General features: G+C 47.2%; 1 protein-coding gene across 1 annotated transcript in view; it reads left to right on the forward strand.

Annotated features, from left to right (window-relative positions):
- Window positions 1–16,670, forward strand: part of Kcnk1 (potassium two pore domain channel subfamily K member 1) — a 37,672-nt gene that overhangs the window by 18,066 nt on the left and 2,936 nt on the right. Inside the window, exon 2 of the mRNA XM_032887602.1 lies at window positions 13,765–14,160. Within this exon, the coding sequence (XP_032743493.1) occupies window positions 13,765–14,160 (396 nt within the window). The remainder of the gene's footprint in view (window positions 1–13,764; window positions 14,161–16,670) is intronic.

Consider the following 16,670-nt stretch of genomic DNA (forward strand, 5'->3'; position numbering starts at 1 on the left):
ACCTGATTCTCTCTTCTCCACCTCCCCAAGCATCAGGCCACCCCAGGGTGGTGGCTATTGGACCCCAGTCCTCTGGAAAAGCAGCCAGTGTTCTTAACAGTGGAGCCATTTCACCAGTCCTATCTCTTCACCGTCATTTCACTAAAGACATTAGCTAGGAAAATGTCCCCACCCTTAAAAAGGCTTTGGAATCTGTCTTCCTTGGTCTCCGGTCTGCCTATAACTCTCTGTCTCCATTGCTCCCTGGCCTTTCCAGAGGCTCAGATAATCTTAAGTTCTCTGTGTTGTTGGCTTTATGTAGGACAGTAGCCCCGAGTCCTGAAGAACTTGGGTTTGGGGAAGGTAGCTGTTTGCTGTAAAATTATTAAAAATGCTGTCTTTTATCCTGCACTATGTCTGGCACCACAGTGCTGCAAGATACCTGGTAGATCTCTTCATCTCAGTCGGCAAAGCGTCTCATCCTCTCTGCTCCATCTCATATCACACTGCTGATGGCTTCTCTCTGAGCCTGGCAGCAATCTCTCTACCCATCCAGTTCCGGTCAGGTTGCCACCATGCCAGACACACACATCCCAATTCCATGGCAGCCTAGTGTCTCCAGTCACCACATACTCTCTTAGACTTAAATCGCCACATGAAAGAACACACAACACAATGACCTCTGATCCAATTGATAAGATATAATTGCCCACCTAGACACACAAAGCCCTGTACACATCCATCCTTTAAAAATATTCATAACAACCTGTAAAGGTGCAGAGAGGAGTCTTATCAGCCTCCATGTTCTCTCCTCTGCTGCTTCTCCCCGCTCCAGTCTCCTCCTCTCTCTAAAACTTTTCTCCCACCTATCCTTCCTTCTCGTCCAATGACAGGCCTCATTCTATCTTATACCTGCCTACATCTGCGTGATGACATCATCCTACAGTAGCATTCAGGCCAATAGCAGTTCCTTCTGTGAACCTTAGAAACCTAGTCCTGGGTCAGCAAGATGGCTCATCTCGGGTAAAGGCTCTAACTAGTCCTCCAAGCCTGACATGTGGGCTCTCCTCCTGGAACCCACATCAAGGCAGAAGAAGACAACTGACTCCACAGAGTTATTTTCTAGCCTCTCCTTGTGCACCTTGACATACATGCTCATTCACATACATCATGTGGGTGTACACACACACACAAATTTTCAAAACAAAAAAAAACCTACTCCTATATTAAATAGTTTTAATGGGTGCCTCTTCAGACAAGAATGAAACAAGGTTTTAGATGTCTATGTGTATGTGTATATGTATATGATTGTCCTAGTCGGGGTTTCTATTCCTGCACAAACATCGTGACCAAGAAGCAAGTTGGGGAGGAAAGGGTTTATTCAGCTCACACTTCCACATTGCTGTTCATCACCAAAGGAAGTCAGGACTGGAACTCAAGCAGGTCAGGAAGCAGGAGCTGATGCAGAGGCCATGGAGGGATGTTTCTTACTGGCTTGCTTCCTCTGGCTTGCTCAGCTTGCTCTCTTATAGAACCCAAGACCAGCCCAGGGACGGCACCACCCACAACGAGCTGGGCCCTCCCCGCTTTGATCACTCATTGAGAAAATGCCTTACAGCTGGGTCTCATGGAGGCATTTCCTCAAGGGAGGCTCCTTTCTCTGTGATAACTCCAGCTTGTATCAAGTTGACACATAAAACCAGCCAGTACAGTGATGTATCTATAATATATGTATATATGTATGTGTATATGATATATATATATGATGTGTGTGTAATATGTACTTTGTATTTATTTATGTGCATGCAGTGTATATGCACACCTGGGTGTGCAGGTACGCATGCCTGAACTTGAGTGCAGAGACCGGGGAGGACATCAGCTTCCTCTTCTACCACTTTCCACATAGTCCCCTGAGGCAGATCCTCTTCCTGAACCTGCAGCTTGTGTCTGCACTAGAGCAAAAGTCAATAATCCCAAATAAGCCTTCTGTCTCCACCCCATTCAGAAATGGGGTTGCAGGCATTTGGGGACTGCCGGGCTTGTTATGTGGGTGCGGTGACCTGAATGGTGGTCCTCATGATCGCAGGGCTAACGGTCCTAAATACTGAGCTATTGTTCCAGCACCTCTGTATACTTCACATGTATGTATATATACACGTGGCCACACATCCTCTCCCTTGAAACCCCACTATTTTCCCTAGAAATTACCTAACAGGACTGTGTGTGCATGTATCTCTTGTCTCTCTATCTCTTGTCTGTCTCTGTCTGTCTCTCTGCCTCTCTGTCACTGTCTCTGTCTATCTCTGTCTCTTTTTCTGTCTCTGTCTCTTCTGTCTCTGCCTCTCTGTCTATCTCTCTGTCTCTATCTGTCTGTCTCTGTCTGTCTCTGTCTCCTTTTCTGTCTCTGTCTCTGCCTCTCTGCCTCTCTTTCTGTCTCTCTCTGTCTCTGTCTCTCTGTCTTTGTCTTTCTCTCTCTGTGTGTGTGCATACATATCTCTCTATCTCTCTGTCTCTCTCTCTCTCTGTGCACATCTTTGTCTCTCTGTCTCTCTCTCTCCCTCTGTGTGTGTGTGTGTGTGTGTGTGTGTGTGTGTGTAAATGCATCTCTTTCTGTCTGTTTCTCTCTCTCTCTTGTGTGTGTATTTTTAGAAGAACATTCTGTCAGAGTGTGTGTCATGGAGCTTGTCCTCAGGGTGTCTCCATGTAGGCCAGCCCATCTAAATAAACCAAACTAACGTTGTGTGTTTGAGAACTGTTGGCACCTCATACAAATGTCTGAGGGATTCAGGAAATCTCATTGAATCTAGGAATGCTGGGCGGCATTGCTGCCCGTAAGTGGCCAGGTTCCTAAGAGGTGGTTTGTAGTCTTAGTGTCAAGGAAAATGTTCTCTGCTTTAAAAAAATAAAAAATCAAATCATGGTTCTAATGTGTCTAAAACCCCCACTCATCGCCTGCAAAATGTCACATTAATTCAGAGTTTAGAGATAGCCCTAGGAGGAGCCATTTTTAATCATTTCTAGTGTGGAACATTCTGTTTGTAAGCAGGTGATTTTCTTGTTGGGGTGGAGCAGATATTTTAAAAAGAGTTAGAAAAATCTGAGGGCTCAGGAAGGGAGCTCTGTTCTTTGCCAGAGGAGAATGTTCCCTCCAGAGCAAGGAGAGGGGACAGCAGGTCACTGTTGTCCCTGCTGCTTTGGGCCTGTGCATCAAAGCATCTCTGGACAGAGCAGGCTGCTCACCCCATGGACGGGAAGGAAGGGGGCTTGCCCTCTGCTGCTCCCCTGCCATTTGAGTTTACATCTAGGATGTTCCTGCAGACCCTTATGTTGAAGGTTTGTTCAGGTTCGTCTGTGTGCTCAGGAAACAGTGGCCCACTTGTTCATTTATTAGTCGCTGGGGGTGAGAAGTTATAAATATAGGTGATTGGCAGAGCAGCCAAGATAAGAAGGGGACAGGAAGCAGAGTGCAATATCTACCTTCCTGGGGCTGTGCCGTGACAGGTGGCTCTTGCTGCAGGACTTCCATGTTCTCTGGCATCCGTGCGGACAGACAGATGGCCAGCCCTTTGTTATTTCAGTCTCTGATGCAAAAGCTGAAGCCACACCACACCAATGTCTCCTGTGAGACGTTAGAAGGTGGCGGGGACTCAAATGCACTTACCTCCAGTGGACTGCGGGCTCTGAGTTTGCAAGGCTTGATGGGAGCTGTGCTTTGAATCAAGAACATTCTGAGGGCACAGATAAGCCTTGTTATCAATCAGGGTTAAAATGCATCTGTTCGGTTTTGACAATTTTTTTTTTGACAATCGTTCTTAAAACTTGCATTCATCCATTCATTCATTCATGGGCGGCACATGCCATAGCATGTATGTAGAGATCAAAAGGCAGCATTTGGGGGTCGGTTCTCTTCTTTCGAGGTGTGGGCCCTGGGAATTGAACATCGGAAAACCAACCAGTGACCCAGTGATCCAGTAACCCACTATCCTCTTTTAAGGGCACCTTTCCCCATGATCTGAAAATGGCTTCCTAGTCACCTCTTCAGCACCCCACCACCTCCCCAGAGTGCTGCTCTAGAGAAACGAGCCTTCAACATGAGGGTCTGCAGGAACATTCTAGATACAAACTCTGAGATGGAAGGGTAGCAGCAGAGAAGGCAAACCCCTTTCTTCCTGTGCGTGGGGTGAGCAGCCCGCTTGGCCTGGGGATGCTGCTGTGATGCACAGGCCCAAAGCAGCAGGGACAACCGCCATCTGATCCCCGCCTTCCCACGCTGTGACCCACGGGAACCTCTCCGCCTTCTAAGCTGCTCCTGTCAGGGTTTGCTGCAGCTGCCGACAGGTGATCACCAGGATGGTAGTACGAAGTAGAGCCCGGGCTCCTGGGGTCGCTGCACCCAGGACGTGTGGCACAGCAAAACCTCCAGCCTCAGAGGTGCCCTCCAGGGAACCGTCGGCCATGTTCTATGCGTCCTCTGGACAAGGCTTGTTTGTGCCCTTGAGCCCAGCTCAGAAAGACCAAAGAGTGTTCAAATACCTGCCGTTCTCTGGTGCTGTCTGTCATTGTTCCACCCAGCCTTAAACTTGAGATTCTCGTGGTAGCTAAGGTCAGCAAGAACCTACGTTGTGTTTCCTTTCCAGGAGCTGCTTCAGTATCTGTGATCCTAGATCCTGCCAAGTTGACAACCAATATGAAGCAGGGCTTCTGGGTATTGGGATGCACTCTAAAAGAAGCGGGCAGACATCGTGGCATGTATTTTTAAAAAGAATGACGATCAACATAAACAAGCAAAATTTTTTTTCCCATAAAATAAGCGCTTGAAGAAAGGAGGAATAAGGCAGTGGGGGTGATTCAAGGATCACACCGAGGGTGGCAGAGGGATTTTACGTAAGGTTCTCCGTGGCAAAGGGATTTTACATAATGTTCTCTGTGGCCTAGGGATTTTACATAAGGCTCTCTCCGTGGCATAGAGATTTTACATAAGGCTCTCCGTGGCATAGAGATTTTTACATAAGGCTCTCTGTGGCATAGGGATTTTACGTAAGGCTATCCGTGGCATAGTGATTTTACATAAGGCTCTCTGTGGCATAGGGATTTTACGTAAGGCTCTCTCCGTGGCATAGGGATTTTACGTAAGGCTCTCCGTGGCATAGGGATTTTACGAAGGCTCTCCTTGACATGGGGATTTTATGTAAGGCTCTCTCCGCCATAGAGATTTCATATAAGGCTCGCTGTGGCATAGGGATTTTATGTAAGGTTCTCTACATTCACTTTGGCCAAGCCTTGGAGTTGGTGAGCAAGCCAGCCATGTGTACCAACGATCAAGGTCCGCTCCAGATAGTAGTGACGTCATGTACAAAGATCATCAAGAATCCTGGCGTGGACTCATCTTCTTTTGGTTCCTCTGGGGTAACTGGGATATCCCGGAAGTCCCACCTGAGTCACCGAAGCGAGACACAGAAAAACATACTTCTCCTCAGCTGGCATGAGTTTGTGGCTGAGACACAGCCTATAGTGATAGGCGGATTAATAAGGGGAAAGTTCATCAGTTTACTAAGCGTGCAGGTACATCACCTGGGAGAAAAGTATTTCCACAAAGAGCAGCACATTTCAGGGAGACAAAGGGACACAGGTGACATTGTCCCAGGTATCCAAGGTGAAAACATTTCATGGCAGGAGCTGCAGGTCGCACTGGTCCTGAGTTTCTGAGTCAATAAAGAAGTCTTGAAATTTTTCTGCAGCCTTTAGGAAGAAAGGCAGGAGGAAGTCAAAATGACATTGTGTGTGTGTGTGTGTGTGTGTGTGTGTGTGTGTGTTCTATTTTGCTTTTAGGCAAACGGGAGATATAAAGCATTTGATAACCTTCAGCTAAAGAGTCCTTTGTAGTTTCTTTGTTTGGAGGGAGGAGGATATATATATATATATATATATATATATATATATATATATATGTATATATATGCTCCAAAATGGGAGATAAGAGGATACACACACACACACACACACACACACACACACACACATCTGCTTCAAAATGGGAGATAAGGAGATATATATATATATACTTATATATATATGTATATATATTTATATATATTATGTCCTATTACTGTAACTTATAAGGAGGAAAAGGTCTATTTTGACTCATTGACCCACTGTCCTTGTGTTGGGCCTCTGATGAGGCAGAGAACAACACCATGGTAATGAGAAAGTGGAGGGCAAAACTGCTCAGCTATACTGAGTGGCCAGCAAGCCCTAGGGATCCACCCGTCAGCCCCCTGGGGTTACAATGCATGGCACTGGGCCCATGTTTCGCACAGGTGCAGGGGATGGAATTTGGGTCCTAATGTTTCCATGGCAAACACCTCAGTGGCTGAGAATTCTCCCCAGCCCTAGAGCACATTCATACCTCTGGAAAGAGAAGGTATGGCAAGCTAAGTTGGCTCTCGTTGAGAGGGGTAGGATAACCCATGGAGATGTCAGGGGGAACAGTACAGTGGTTCATAGAGGAGATTCATAGCTGTTAATTTAGAGCAACAGTCTCGAAAATTTATACTCTAAATAGGAGAACAGGGTGCGGGTCCCTCGAGGTCAGCTGCAATGGAATTAAGCCAGAGCTTCCACACAGTCCTTACTGTTGACTTTACCTGCAGCTGATTAAATGTCGCCTTTTTGTTTCTTCTTCCCATCTGCCAGCCTGTGCAATTAATTTTAAGGCAGCTCAGAATTTTTCCCTGATCAATTGCTGTCAGGATCACTGTGGAGGATGTTATCATAAAGATGTCGGGGGACTAAACTGTGTGCAGAGGATAGAGTGGAACAGGCAGGTGGCTCCTTTGTGGTCTACTAGGAGCTGTGGGGGGTGGGGACAGCTCCAGGCGCTGTTTCTTCCAGCAACAGTGAAAACAGCTGCCTGTTGTTTCAGGCACACATATGAGCTCAGTACAGACAGCACGTGGATCATTCCACTTTGTTCTCGGGATTCCTGCGTGAAGCATTAAAGAAGTCCACAGGGAATGCTTTGGATGATGAAGCAGAAGAGTATGCTAATCTAGAAACTTCTGCCTCTGAGTTTCCATTCAGCCTCAGTGGACATCTTCCTGTAGCCACTAGGGATGTTGACGAAGGACTATTGTGAGTCTCAGGAATGGAGGCGGGCAGATGGTTCCCTCTGGAGAGTGCCTGGGGACCCTCACCCCTTCGCACATAATGGGGGTTGAGGACCACTTCACCTTCTATTCTAGAGCTGGGGTTCGGGGCCCAAGTGAGAGAGCTCTCCTGACTACTTGCGACTTTTCTGTGGGTAGGGACCCATCATCAAGGATGCAAGCACAGCATCAAGAAAACCCAACTCCATCTGGGCTGGAGCGATGGCGTCATCGTTAAGGGCACTGGCTGCTCTTCCAGAGGACCCAGTTTGGTTTCCAGCACCCACATTGGGTAGCTCACGACCATCTGTAACTTCACCTCCATGGAACTGACACACACTTCAGGCATCCATGCACACTGCCCACATGCACACATACCTACACACAGACACACACTCGTACACACAAATAGAAATAAAATAAGTCTCAAAGAAAACCTCACCTCCTTGTCTTTCAGCATTCTGAATTACGTTTGCAGTCTGTCTTCCCGGCACACAGCACCTAGTAGTTCCCAGGAGAAGAAAGATTGAATCCAGAGTTGTCTGAGCAGCCTCCGTGCCTGGGGGAATGCCTGCAGCAGGGATGGTGCACCCTGTTCTGAAAGTGCACATCTAGGAAGCCTCTACAATATACTAATTTTGAAACCTCAGGGTAGTGATGGCTTCGGGGCCGTTATGTTAAACCCAGAGGGGACCTCAGGGAAGTGGCAGGTGGGGGATATAAGACTTTACTCAGTAGATCAGCAGGCCTCATTCATGTTCTTGTGCTGCCAGAGAGCATTGTCTGTTGTTCCTACTGGCTGCTTTGATTCACCCCCAGCATAGTCCTGTTACTAACATTGTCACGGTGGGGGATGAGGGGTGGCTCAGTGTCTAGGAGGGCTTGCAGTGCAAGCATGATAACCTGGGTTCAGATCCCTGGAGCCCACACTAAAAGCTAGGTGTGTACCTGGAACTCCAGTACTATTTGGGGCAGACAGGAAGATGCACAGGTCCACTGGTTGAACATTATGAACATGATTTTTGGTCTATCTGGGAGGGTGTTTCTAAAGGAGGCCAGCAGAGGGTTAGGCTATGGAGATCTACCCACCAGTGTATCTGGTTATGTTTCATATGTTGAACAAAAGATTAATTCTCTCTGTCTCCTTGTGCTGGAGCTTCTGCTCTTAGATATCAAAGGCTTTGCTTCTCAGGCCAATGCGCTCTGCTCTCTGTAGGCTGGAAGCCTGGAGGCTTCAGAGAAGGATGTGTTCCTTCCAACACCTTATAGGGACACACAGTTCTGAGAAAAACCAAACAAGCAGAGTCCAGGGTTGCAAACTCAGTCAGGAAGCTGCTGGTTTGTGTGTCTATTAGGGTGGATTTCAGTTCCTAGAGTTCCTTCCTGGGCCTGCTTCCCCAGTGAGCAGGCACCAGGCTAAGCATACAGAAGATACATTGTTCCATATCTTGCTAGTTAAAGAAACAAGGATAGTTACTACACTGGCTGAACTACAGACTCTCAGAAGCATCTGGGACAGGTGAGAAAGTTGCTTGCTCTGGTGTGCCGTGTAAGAGTTCACAAAGGTTCTCTGAGATATCGTGAAGGCAATTTAAATACCTGAAGACCCACATCAGCATGGCCTTAGGGTTTAGGTGTGAACTGTCCCCCATGGTCTCATGTGTTTGCATGATTTGCCCCTCAGATGTGATGCTATAATGGGTGGATCTGATCCTACCTGGAGAAATTGAGTTACCAGAGGGGAAAGTCCATCTCTCCTTCCTGCCCTAGGTCCCCTGCTTCCTCCCTTAGTCTCCCTGCTTCCTACTGCCCGGTCTCTGCTTCCCACTCTAGTCTCCCTTCTTTTACCCTGGGCACCCAATTCTTGGTCCAGGCTCCTCGTCTTCTGTCCCAATTCCCAAATACGAGACACTTCCATCACCACCAGCACACGAGAGCTGGTCCTGTCTGCCACCACACTGTCCCCACCTTGGTGGACTGTGCCCTGTCAAGCTGGGAGCCCGGGTTTGTTTATAGAATGCTTCCTTCAGAGATTCCATCGAAGTAAAGAGAGAAGATTACGGCCCCAGATAAGAGATTAGCCTGTAGTTACAGGACCCAAACCGGAAGAAGGGTGATGTTCAGACGGCCACCTTTGATGTATACCCTCCTGAGACTCAAAGGTGCAAAGCTGCGACCAAACGGAGCAGCCAAGGAGCCAGAGAGTGGAACTTAAGAACCAAGTTCATCTTCCTAGGAATCTAACTTTTGCTGTTTTTGGAGGCAGTTTGTGCCTCAGTTGCATTTCCTGTTGTAATAAAAGCAAAAACAAAAGAAAATTAAAGGAGAAAGGGTTTGGAGCCCCACGATACCATGACAGTTTGTGACTGGGGTTGGAACCTGAAGCCCCCAGTTAAGAGCAGAAGCGATGAACACTCGCCGTGCTCAGCTTGACTTCTCTCATAAGTTCAGGATCTCCAGCCTAGGGAATGGTGCCACCCACTTTCAGGCTGGGTCCTCCCACAGCAAACGATGAAATCCAGACAATGTCTCCAAGCAGGACAATCTGAACTAGGCAATCCCTAGCTGAGACTCACTTCTCGGGTGACTCTAGACTGCGTCAAGTTGGTAATTAAAATTGACCCTCACACTTTCCACTATACAAACTGATTTATATAAACATCAAGGGGGTAAGAAGAAATGGCCCTGGTCAGGATCCCACACATGCACATAATTTTTAGCCTCTTAGCTGGATTCTATTAAAACCATAAAAATATCTTTCTGCAGCCAGATCCTGTTACTGTGTGGTGACAGTAATAAAAAGACAGAGTAAAAGTTTTGTCCTCAAGCTGTGTTTGCGTGTGCACGTGTGTGAAGGTGTGCATGCATAGATGGTGTGTGTATGTGTCAGTAAGTGTGTGTGTGTATGTGGGGGGTGGTGCACGGGTGTGCACACCACGTACACATGCACATAGGGTAGAGGACAAGCTTGAGTATTGTTTCTTAGGTCCTGTCACCTTGTTTTAGAGACAGAGTTTCTCACTGGCCCATGGCCTTACCAATTCAAGCCTCAGCCCTGGGAATACACGTGTATATATTCTGTGCCTGACTTAGGGTTTTACTGCTGTGAACAGACACCATGACCAAGACAAGTCTTATAAGGACAACATGTAATTGGGGGCCGGCTTACAGGTTCAGAGGTTGAGTCCAGTATCATCAAGGCCAGAAGCATGACAGCATCCAGGTGGGCATGGTGCAGGTGGAGCTGAGAGTTCTACATCTTCTTCTGAAGGCCGCTAGCAGAAGACTGGCTTCCAGGCAGCTAGAATGGGGTCTTAAAGCCCCTGCCCACAGTGACACATCTACTCCAACTCCAACAAGGCCACACCCACTCCAACAAGGCCACACCCACTCCAACCAGGCCACACCTCCTAACAGTGCTACTACCTGGGCTAAGCCTATGCAAACCATCACAGTGCCTGACTTTTTTCCATGGGCTCTGAGGATGGAGCATAGGCCCTCATGCTACTAAAGCTACACTTCCACCTGAGCCATGTCTCCGGTCCCCTAACCCCAGAACTTTGTTTACTTTTCTACTCCCCCACCATAAAAACCTAAAGCACATTATTTATTGGGACAGAGGAGACGGAAGTCCTAGGCTGTGTGGCGTAGATGTGGGCACACTTTTTAAAAAGTATTTGTTTTTATATTTATTTTTACTGTGCATGGGAAGGTATGTGTGTGTGTGTGTGTCACCACACACACGCAGTGTCTGTGGATACTGGAAGAGGGCATTGGGTATACCGGAACTGAAGACGCAGGCAGTCGTGAACTACCGTGTGGGTGCTAGGAACAAAGCTCAGGTCCTCTGCATGAGCAGGAAGTACTCAACTCTTAAGCCATCTCTCCAGCCCCATTTAACACTTTCAACAGCAAATTCATAAAAACAACCCCTAAAAGGGAATAGAGCACAAGCACACACGTTTTCATCTCCTACCTCAGATCAGTTCCTTTCCCCTACAAACTCCTTGCTAAAGTCATTTCCATCCCTGAAATCTCTGCTTAACTGTCTTGGCCTGTGGATGCTCTCATTGCCTTGTACTCTTAGCCAAAAGTTTGCAACTCCACTCCTGAATCTCAGCTTTGCTGTGGTGCAATAAAAAGCTATGTCCAGACTCTATTTCTGGTTATCTCTGATCACTGGAACCTGTCCCCTAGCATAAGCTCCAGTTTCTTGGAGACCAGGGCCCTGTGTGCCGGGCTGCTTGCCTGGCAACTGGTCTCATTCTTTTCCATTAAAAGAAACACCCAACTTTTCCCTGTTCTATATGCTGACTGAATGTGGCACACCGTTGGCATCTTTGACGCTGTGTGGAAGCCCCAGCTCTCCAAATGTCAAGCTCAAAATTAGCCTCAGCATTCCCAGGAGCTGTTGGCTGCGTGGGGACCAGATGGGTTCAGGAATTGGTGCTCAGAGCGATGGTTCTTAACCACTTGGAGACGTGTGCCACTCTTGAGAACTCCACAAAAGCATGCATAGGTGGGTGGATGTGTACATTTGCACGAGGTTTCAGAAGATGATCTGTGGTTCACTCGTGAGCCGTGTACCCTCTGGGGTAGACTATCAGGACAATCAAGGCTCTCTCTCTCTCGTGTGTGTGTGTGTGTGTGTGTGTGTGTGTGTGTGTGTGTGTGTGTGTGATGTGCTCACAGGGTTCAGAGGTCTCCGGAGGACATGGGATATTGGTATCTTGGTCTATCATTCTTGGTTTAATTCCCATGAGACCAGATTTCTCTCTGAACATGGAGTTGGGCTGGTTGCCAGGAAGCATCGGTGGTTCTCTTGCTCCCCCATCCCCTTACTGAGCAGGGGTTTTAGGTACATGTGTGGTCATTCTTGGCCTTTAACATGGGCACCAGGGATTTGAACTCAGCTCCTCAGGAGCTGAGGGCAATTATGTCATCACTTGACCCCCAAGAGAGATTTTATTTTTGGTCTTTTTTTTTTTAATATCAAATACTTGAGAATGAAATAGAATTTGAATCTACTACTGAGGGATTGTGGAACTGTTCTTTTAAAGCAAGATATATTCCCAAGACTACATTTTGAAACCTTTTTCAATTACACTAATGTGTCATTTTTTTCAGAACCTAATTTTATTTTTTTAAATGCACTTAGCTAGCTCTCTTGAATGGACTTGTTCACACACATTGGTCATTTCTGAAGGAAGCACTTATGGGATTTCAGACGTTCAGAGAGCCTCCTGCCTGGCTGAGTCCTCTCATGCTGGTATTTGTTCCCTCGTAGGCTTTTTCCATAATGATTTTGAGGAAAGAAAAACAGGCACGTGTTATAAGCAACAATCACTAGTCCTAAAGTAACTAACAGTCAGTAGTCCTAAATAACTAACAGTCACTAGTCCTAAATAACTAACAGTCACTAGTCCTAAAGTAACAATTGCTAATCTTAAAGTAACAGTTGCTAGTGTAAAGTAACAATCTATCAATCGCTAGTCCTAAAGTAACTGGTGTGGTTTACTGGTGGGGCAGATTGCCAAGTTTTCCTTGTCTGCAAATGGCAAGAGGGAAAAGTGTGGAGTTCTTGATGAGTTCTGAAGCTACAGAGTGGACTAAGGTTCTCTGAAAGAACTACCCAGCCCTTGATTGACTGGGATTTTGCTTTCCATACCTTTACTGTGTCTGCCCCACCCCACCCCCTTATTATCAGCCTGCTGTCTTCACACACCTTTGTTTGTCCTGCTGGGACATTCCATGAGTCATCTGGCTCAAATGGGAGTGTAGTTCATCTTACAGATAGAGGTTGACAGGGATCCTGTGAGGAGCAGGGAGAGAGAGGGGTCAACCCTGATGAGTGGGATGTCCTGGTGTGAGTTTTCCTGGGTGGTCTGAGGTGATGTGGCTCTCGTCCCTTAGCACCCAACACTTCCTGCTCAGCCCTCTAGTGTGTCTTAAACCAGAGACCTGTGCATGAAAGGAGCTGGTTCGATAGCATGAAGAAAGGGGGAGGGGCATTTCAAATGTCATCAGAGGGGATGTTGGGGGTGTCCCATGACATGATGTCCTAGCTGTTTGCATCTTGAACGAGGAAATGCACATGAGACAGAATGACAGCCATGAAACTGTAAATTCATTAAAAAGTAGGAATGGGGGTTGGAGAGATGGCACAGAGCAGTTCAATTCTCAATGCTCACCTCAAGTGGCTCATCTCTGTAAGGACCTGTACTCATGTACACATAGGCTCACACAGACACACAGCATGTGTGAGGAACCCTGGATTAGGGTTTAGGGCTCCTTCTTACCCAAGACCAGAGAGGAGTTATTTGAAAGGGTGGATCTTCCTTTGGCTGTTGTAGGTAATTGATTTTCTGTTTGTGGGAGCATGCTTGTCCAATCCTTAGGGTGGTTGGGAACAGTCTGAATGAAGCCTTTCTTGTTTGCTCCCTTTAAATTTCTCGTGATTCACATATCTTGCCTCACAAATGACTGTCACCCATGCTGAGTTTTATAGACCACCAGAGGCCAGAGCCTATGAAGGCTCACACCCAACATCTTGTGTTCTCTTTCTTACCGCGCACGTGCATGTTGTTTCCTAACTTGCTTTCTGCTTCCAGTGCACTCACAGAGCCTTTCCTCCTTACAGGCTATGGCCACACGGTACCCTTGTCAGATGGGGGCAAGGCCTTCTGCATCATCTACTCCGTCATTGGCATCCCGTTCACCCTCCTCTTCCTGACGGCCGTGGTCCAGCGTGTCACCGTGCATGTCACCCGCAGACCGGTCCTCTACTTCCACATACGCTGGGGCTTCTCCAAGCAGGTGGTGGCCATCGTCCACGCCGTTCTGCTGGGATTCGTCACCGTGTCCTGCTTCTTCTTCATCCCGGCTGCCGTGTTCTCCGTGCTGGAGGATGACTGGAACTTCCTCGAATCTTTTTACTTCTGTTTCATCTCCCTGAGCACCATCGGCCTGGGGGACTACGTTCCAGGGGAAGGCTACAACCAGAAGTTCCGGGAGCTGTACAAGATCGGGATCACGTGTGAGTACCCGTGGCAGGCGGCACGTTGTGCGTCTCTGCCGTCCCCCACGTTCCACTTTGGGGATTGACGGTTGCGCCTCAGTGCCCGCTTGCTTTCTCTTTGGAGTATTTTCTTTCTGCCCCTGTCTTCCCACGGCTATCTCTCCTCACCGTTCCCTTCACAACTCTTACTGCTTAGTTAGGTTTCCAATGCTCTGCGTCTCCTGTGCGTTTTCATGTGGGGTACGCACGTATCCCTGCTTGTCGGAGGACAACCTCCCTAGCCCTTCCTCTGGCGCCTTCTGCAGGCTCGCTCTTCGGTATTTCATCAAGCCTAGATTTGCTGACCAGTGAGCTCCGGAGACCCTCCTGTCCCCACCGGCACCTCGCCATCTCTGGGATGGCAACACAGGCCAGGACAACATCTTCCCCAAGGGGTTGGAGAATCCAACTCAGGGCTTCACACTTGCGAGTCTCTTCACTGCTCGCCATCTCCCTCCCTGACACCTCTAACGGTGTCACAGGCATGGTAGCCAACTTTGATTAAAGCAACTTACTTTACACCGTTAAACATTTTACACACAAGAAAATAAGGCCTACAACCCCCCAAACCCCTTGTCACTAACATCGTGTTCTTTAATTTTCCAGGAAATTTCTCAAAGTGGTCGCTGACCTCAGTTTTACGTTATTCTGTTTCAAAGTTACCGGGCATCAATTGTTTTTAGGATTTAGTGTGGGAAACGAAGTAGACAATGACTTTTAGATTAAAGTGCCTTTAGCCTCCGCATAAAAAGCCAGGTGTGGTGAGATGTCGGGAATGGGACAGATACCAGAGGATCCCAGGGTCGCTAACTAGTCAGGCTAGCTCAAAGTGCAGGCTCCAGGTTCAGCATGAAAGTCTATCTCAAAAACAAGCGGGAGAGCCAGGGAAGTCATAGAATGTCATTCACCTCATTCACCAGCAAACACGCCTCCATGGAAACATGCACATGCACATGCACATATAACACACAAGCTGGAAAAAAAGTCACTCATCCACTTGGAAGAGACTGCTTATTTTCTGTGCGAGCTCTTCATTCAGGACATGTATCTAGCAGTATGTAACACAGTTTCCATTTCTGCTTTCTCTGGAATCTTTCTTTCTGTGACCCAGCTCCGTCATGGCTTCTAGGAAGTCATGGCTTCTTCAACAGCTGGTGCTCTCACCCTATCTTACTGTTTTAACCCCACAGAGTGGTTGGTTGAACTGTGTGTCTTTGAATATTTCCATGAAATGGTAGGCTCCCCAGGAACAAAGCCACCACTCATAAAACCCCAGTGCTTTCCATGGCTTCTGGCTCCAGTCCAAGCCCAGTAAATGTTTGCCAGGGTCCTGCAATGAGGGTTTCACACTCAAAGAGTCTGTGTGTGACTCAGAGACCACCCCAGAGACCACCCCACAGCCCACCCTCTTGCCTGTTGACTAAGTTGCCTGTAATTCGGTAGCATGGCAAAGCACCTCAGTGTTTTCTATTTATACTTCTTATATTTGAGATCTTTCTAAGAAATAAGATCACGAGTCCCAAATGAATATACTTTTTTTTTTAATGACTCTCAGATCACAACTCTGAGGTCCTCAAATGGAACACACATCTATGCAATCACTGGTATCTGAGTTCCCACCCTTTTTAGGGGGCATTGACAAAAAAAAAAAAAAAAAAAAAAAAAAGTATGTGACTTCGATAACAATAAAGATAGCATCTTAACTTTTTTTTAAAAGCTAGCAGGTAATTGCTTAACTTCCTTTTGCTTTCTAATTTCTTCATGAACTAGGGATATAGAATGTTCAGTGTCTTCTAGTTAAACTTTTCTCTGTGTAAATAATTCTCTTCTTTCTCCTGGCACACAAACTCTCTCAGCTTTCCCCAGAATACCGAATTCTCCCCCAACCTGCTCTCCTTGTTACAGTGTGGACCATGTTTTCTTGAGCAGCCAAGCAGGACAGATTTAATGCATGGAGTGTTCAGGACTTGATCATGTAAGGAGTGAATGTTCCGAAAATGTAGGTGGGATAAAATCCCACCGCCTGCCTGGAACCCCGTGGGCTCTTCTGACAGCGTTCCAGAATCTGGTTAAATAATAATCATGGAGGGAGTAGATTCATGAACACAAGAAAGGCCCCGTGGCACCAGCTTACTGCCAAAACCAACAGTCAAAGCTGGAGATGCCTAAACTGTGCCCGACATATCCAGGGCCCACCCAAGCCCCGACAATGCAAACGTTAACTTTCCTTGTCTGCATTTTCTGGAAACCTTTCTTTTTTGATCTACTCCTGGAACATGGAATGAGTACCTCAGATGTTCAGATTGCCTGACTTTCTTTTTATGTCAAAACTGACTTGAGGTCACTCTTTGCCCATCATGTGTTCTAAGAAATGGTGGCTACCCTTCAGGAATGAGAAAACTGTTTACCCAGTGAATGGTCCATGTGCCCAAACACTGACAGTGACGTCAGGAGGCTTCGGAAGCAGAAATTGTGACAATACTATTGAG

This window comes from Rattus rattus, chromosome 17 (assembly GCF_011064425.1).
Source record: "Rattus rattus isolate New Zealand chromosome 17, Rrattus_CSIRO_v1, whole genome shotgun sequence".
In the NCBI taxonomy this organism is placed as follows: Eukaryota; Metazoa; Chordata; class Mammalia; order Rodentia; family Muridae; genus Rattus; species Rattus rattus.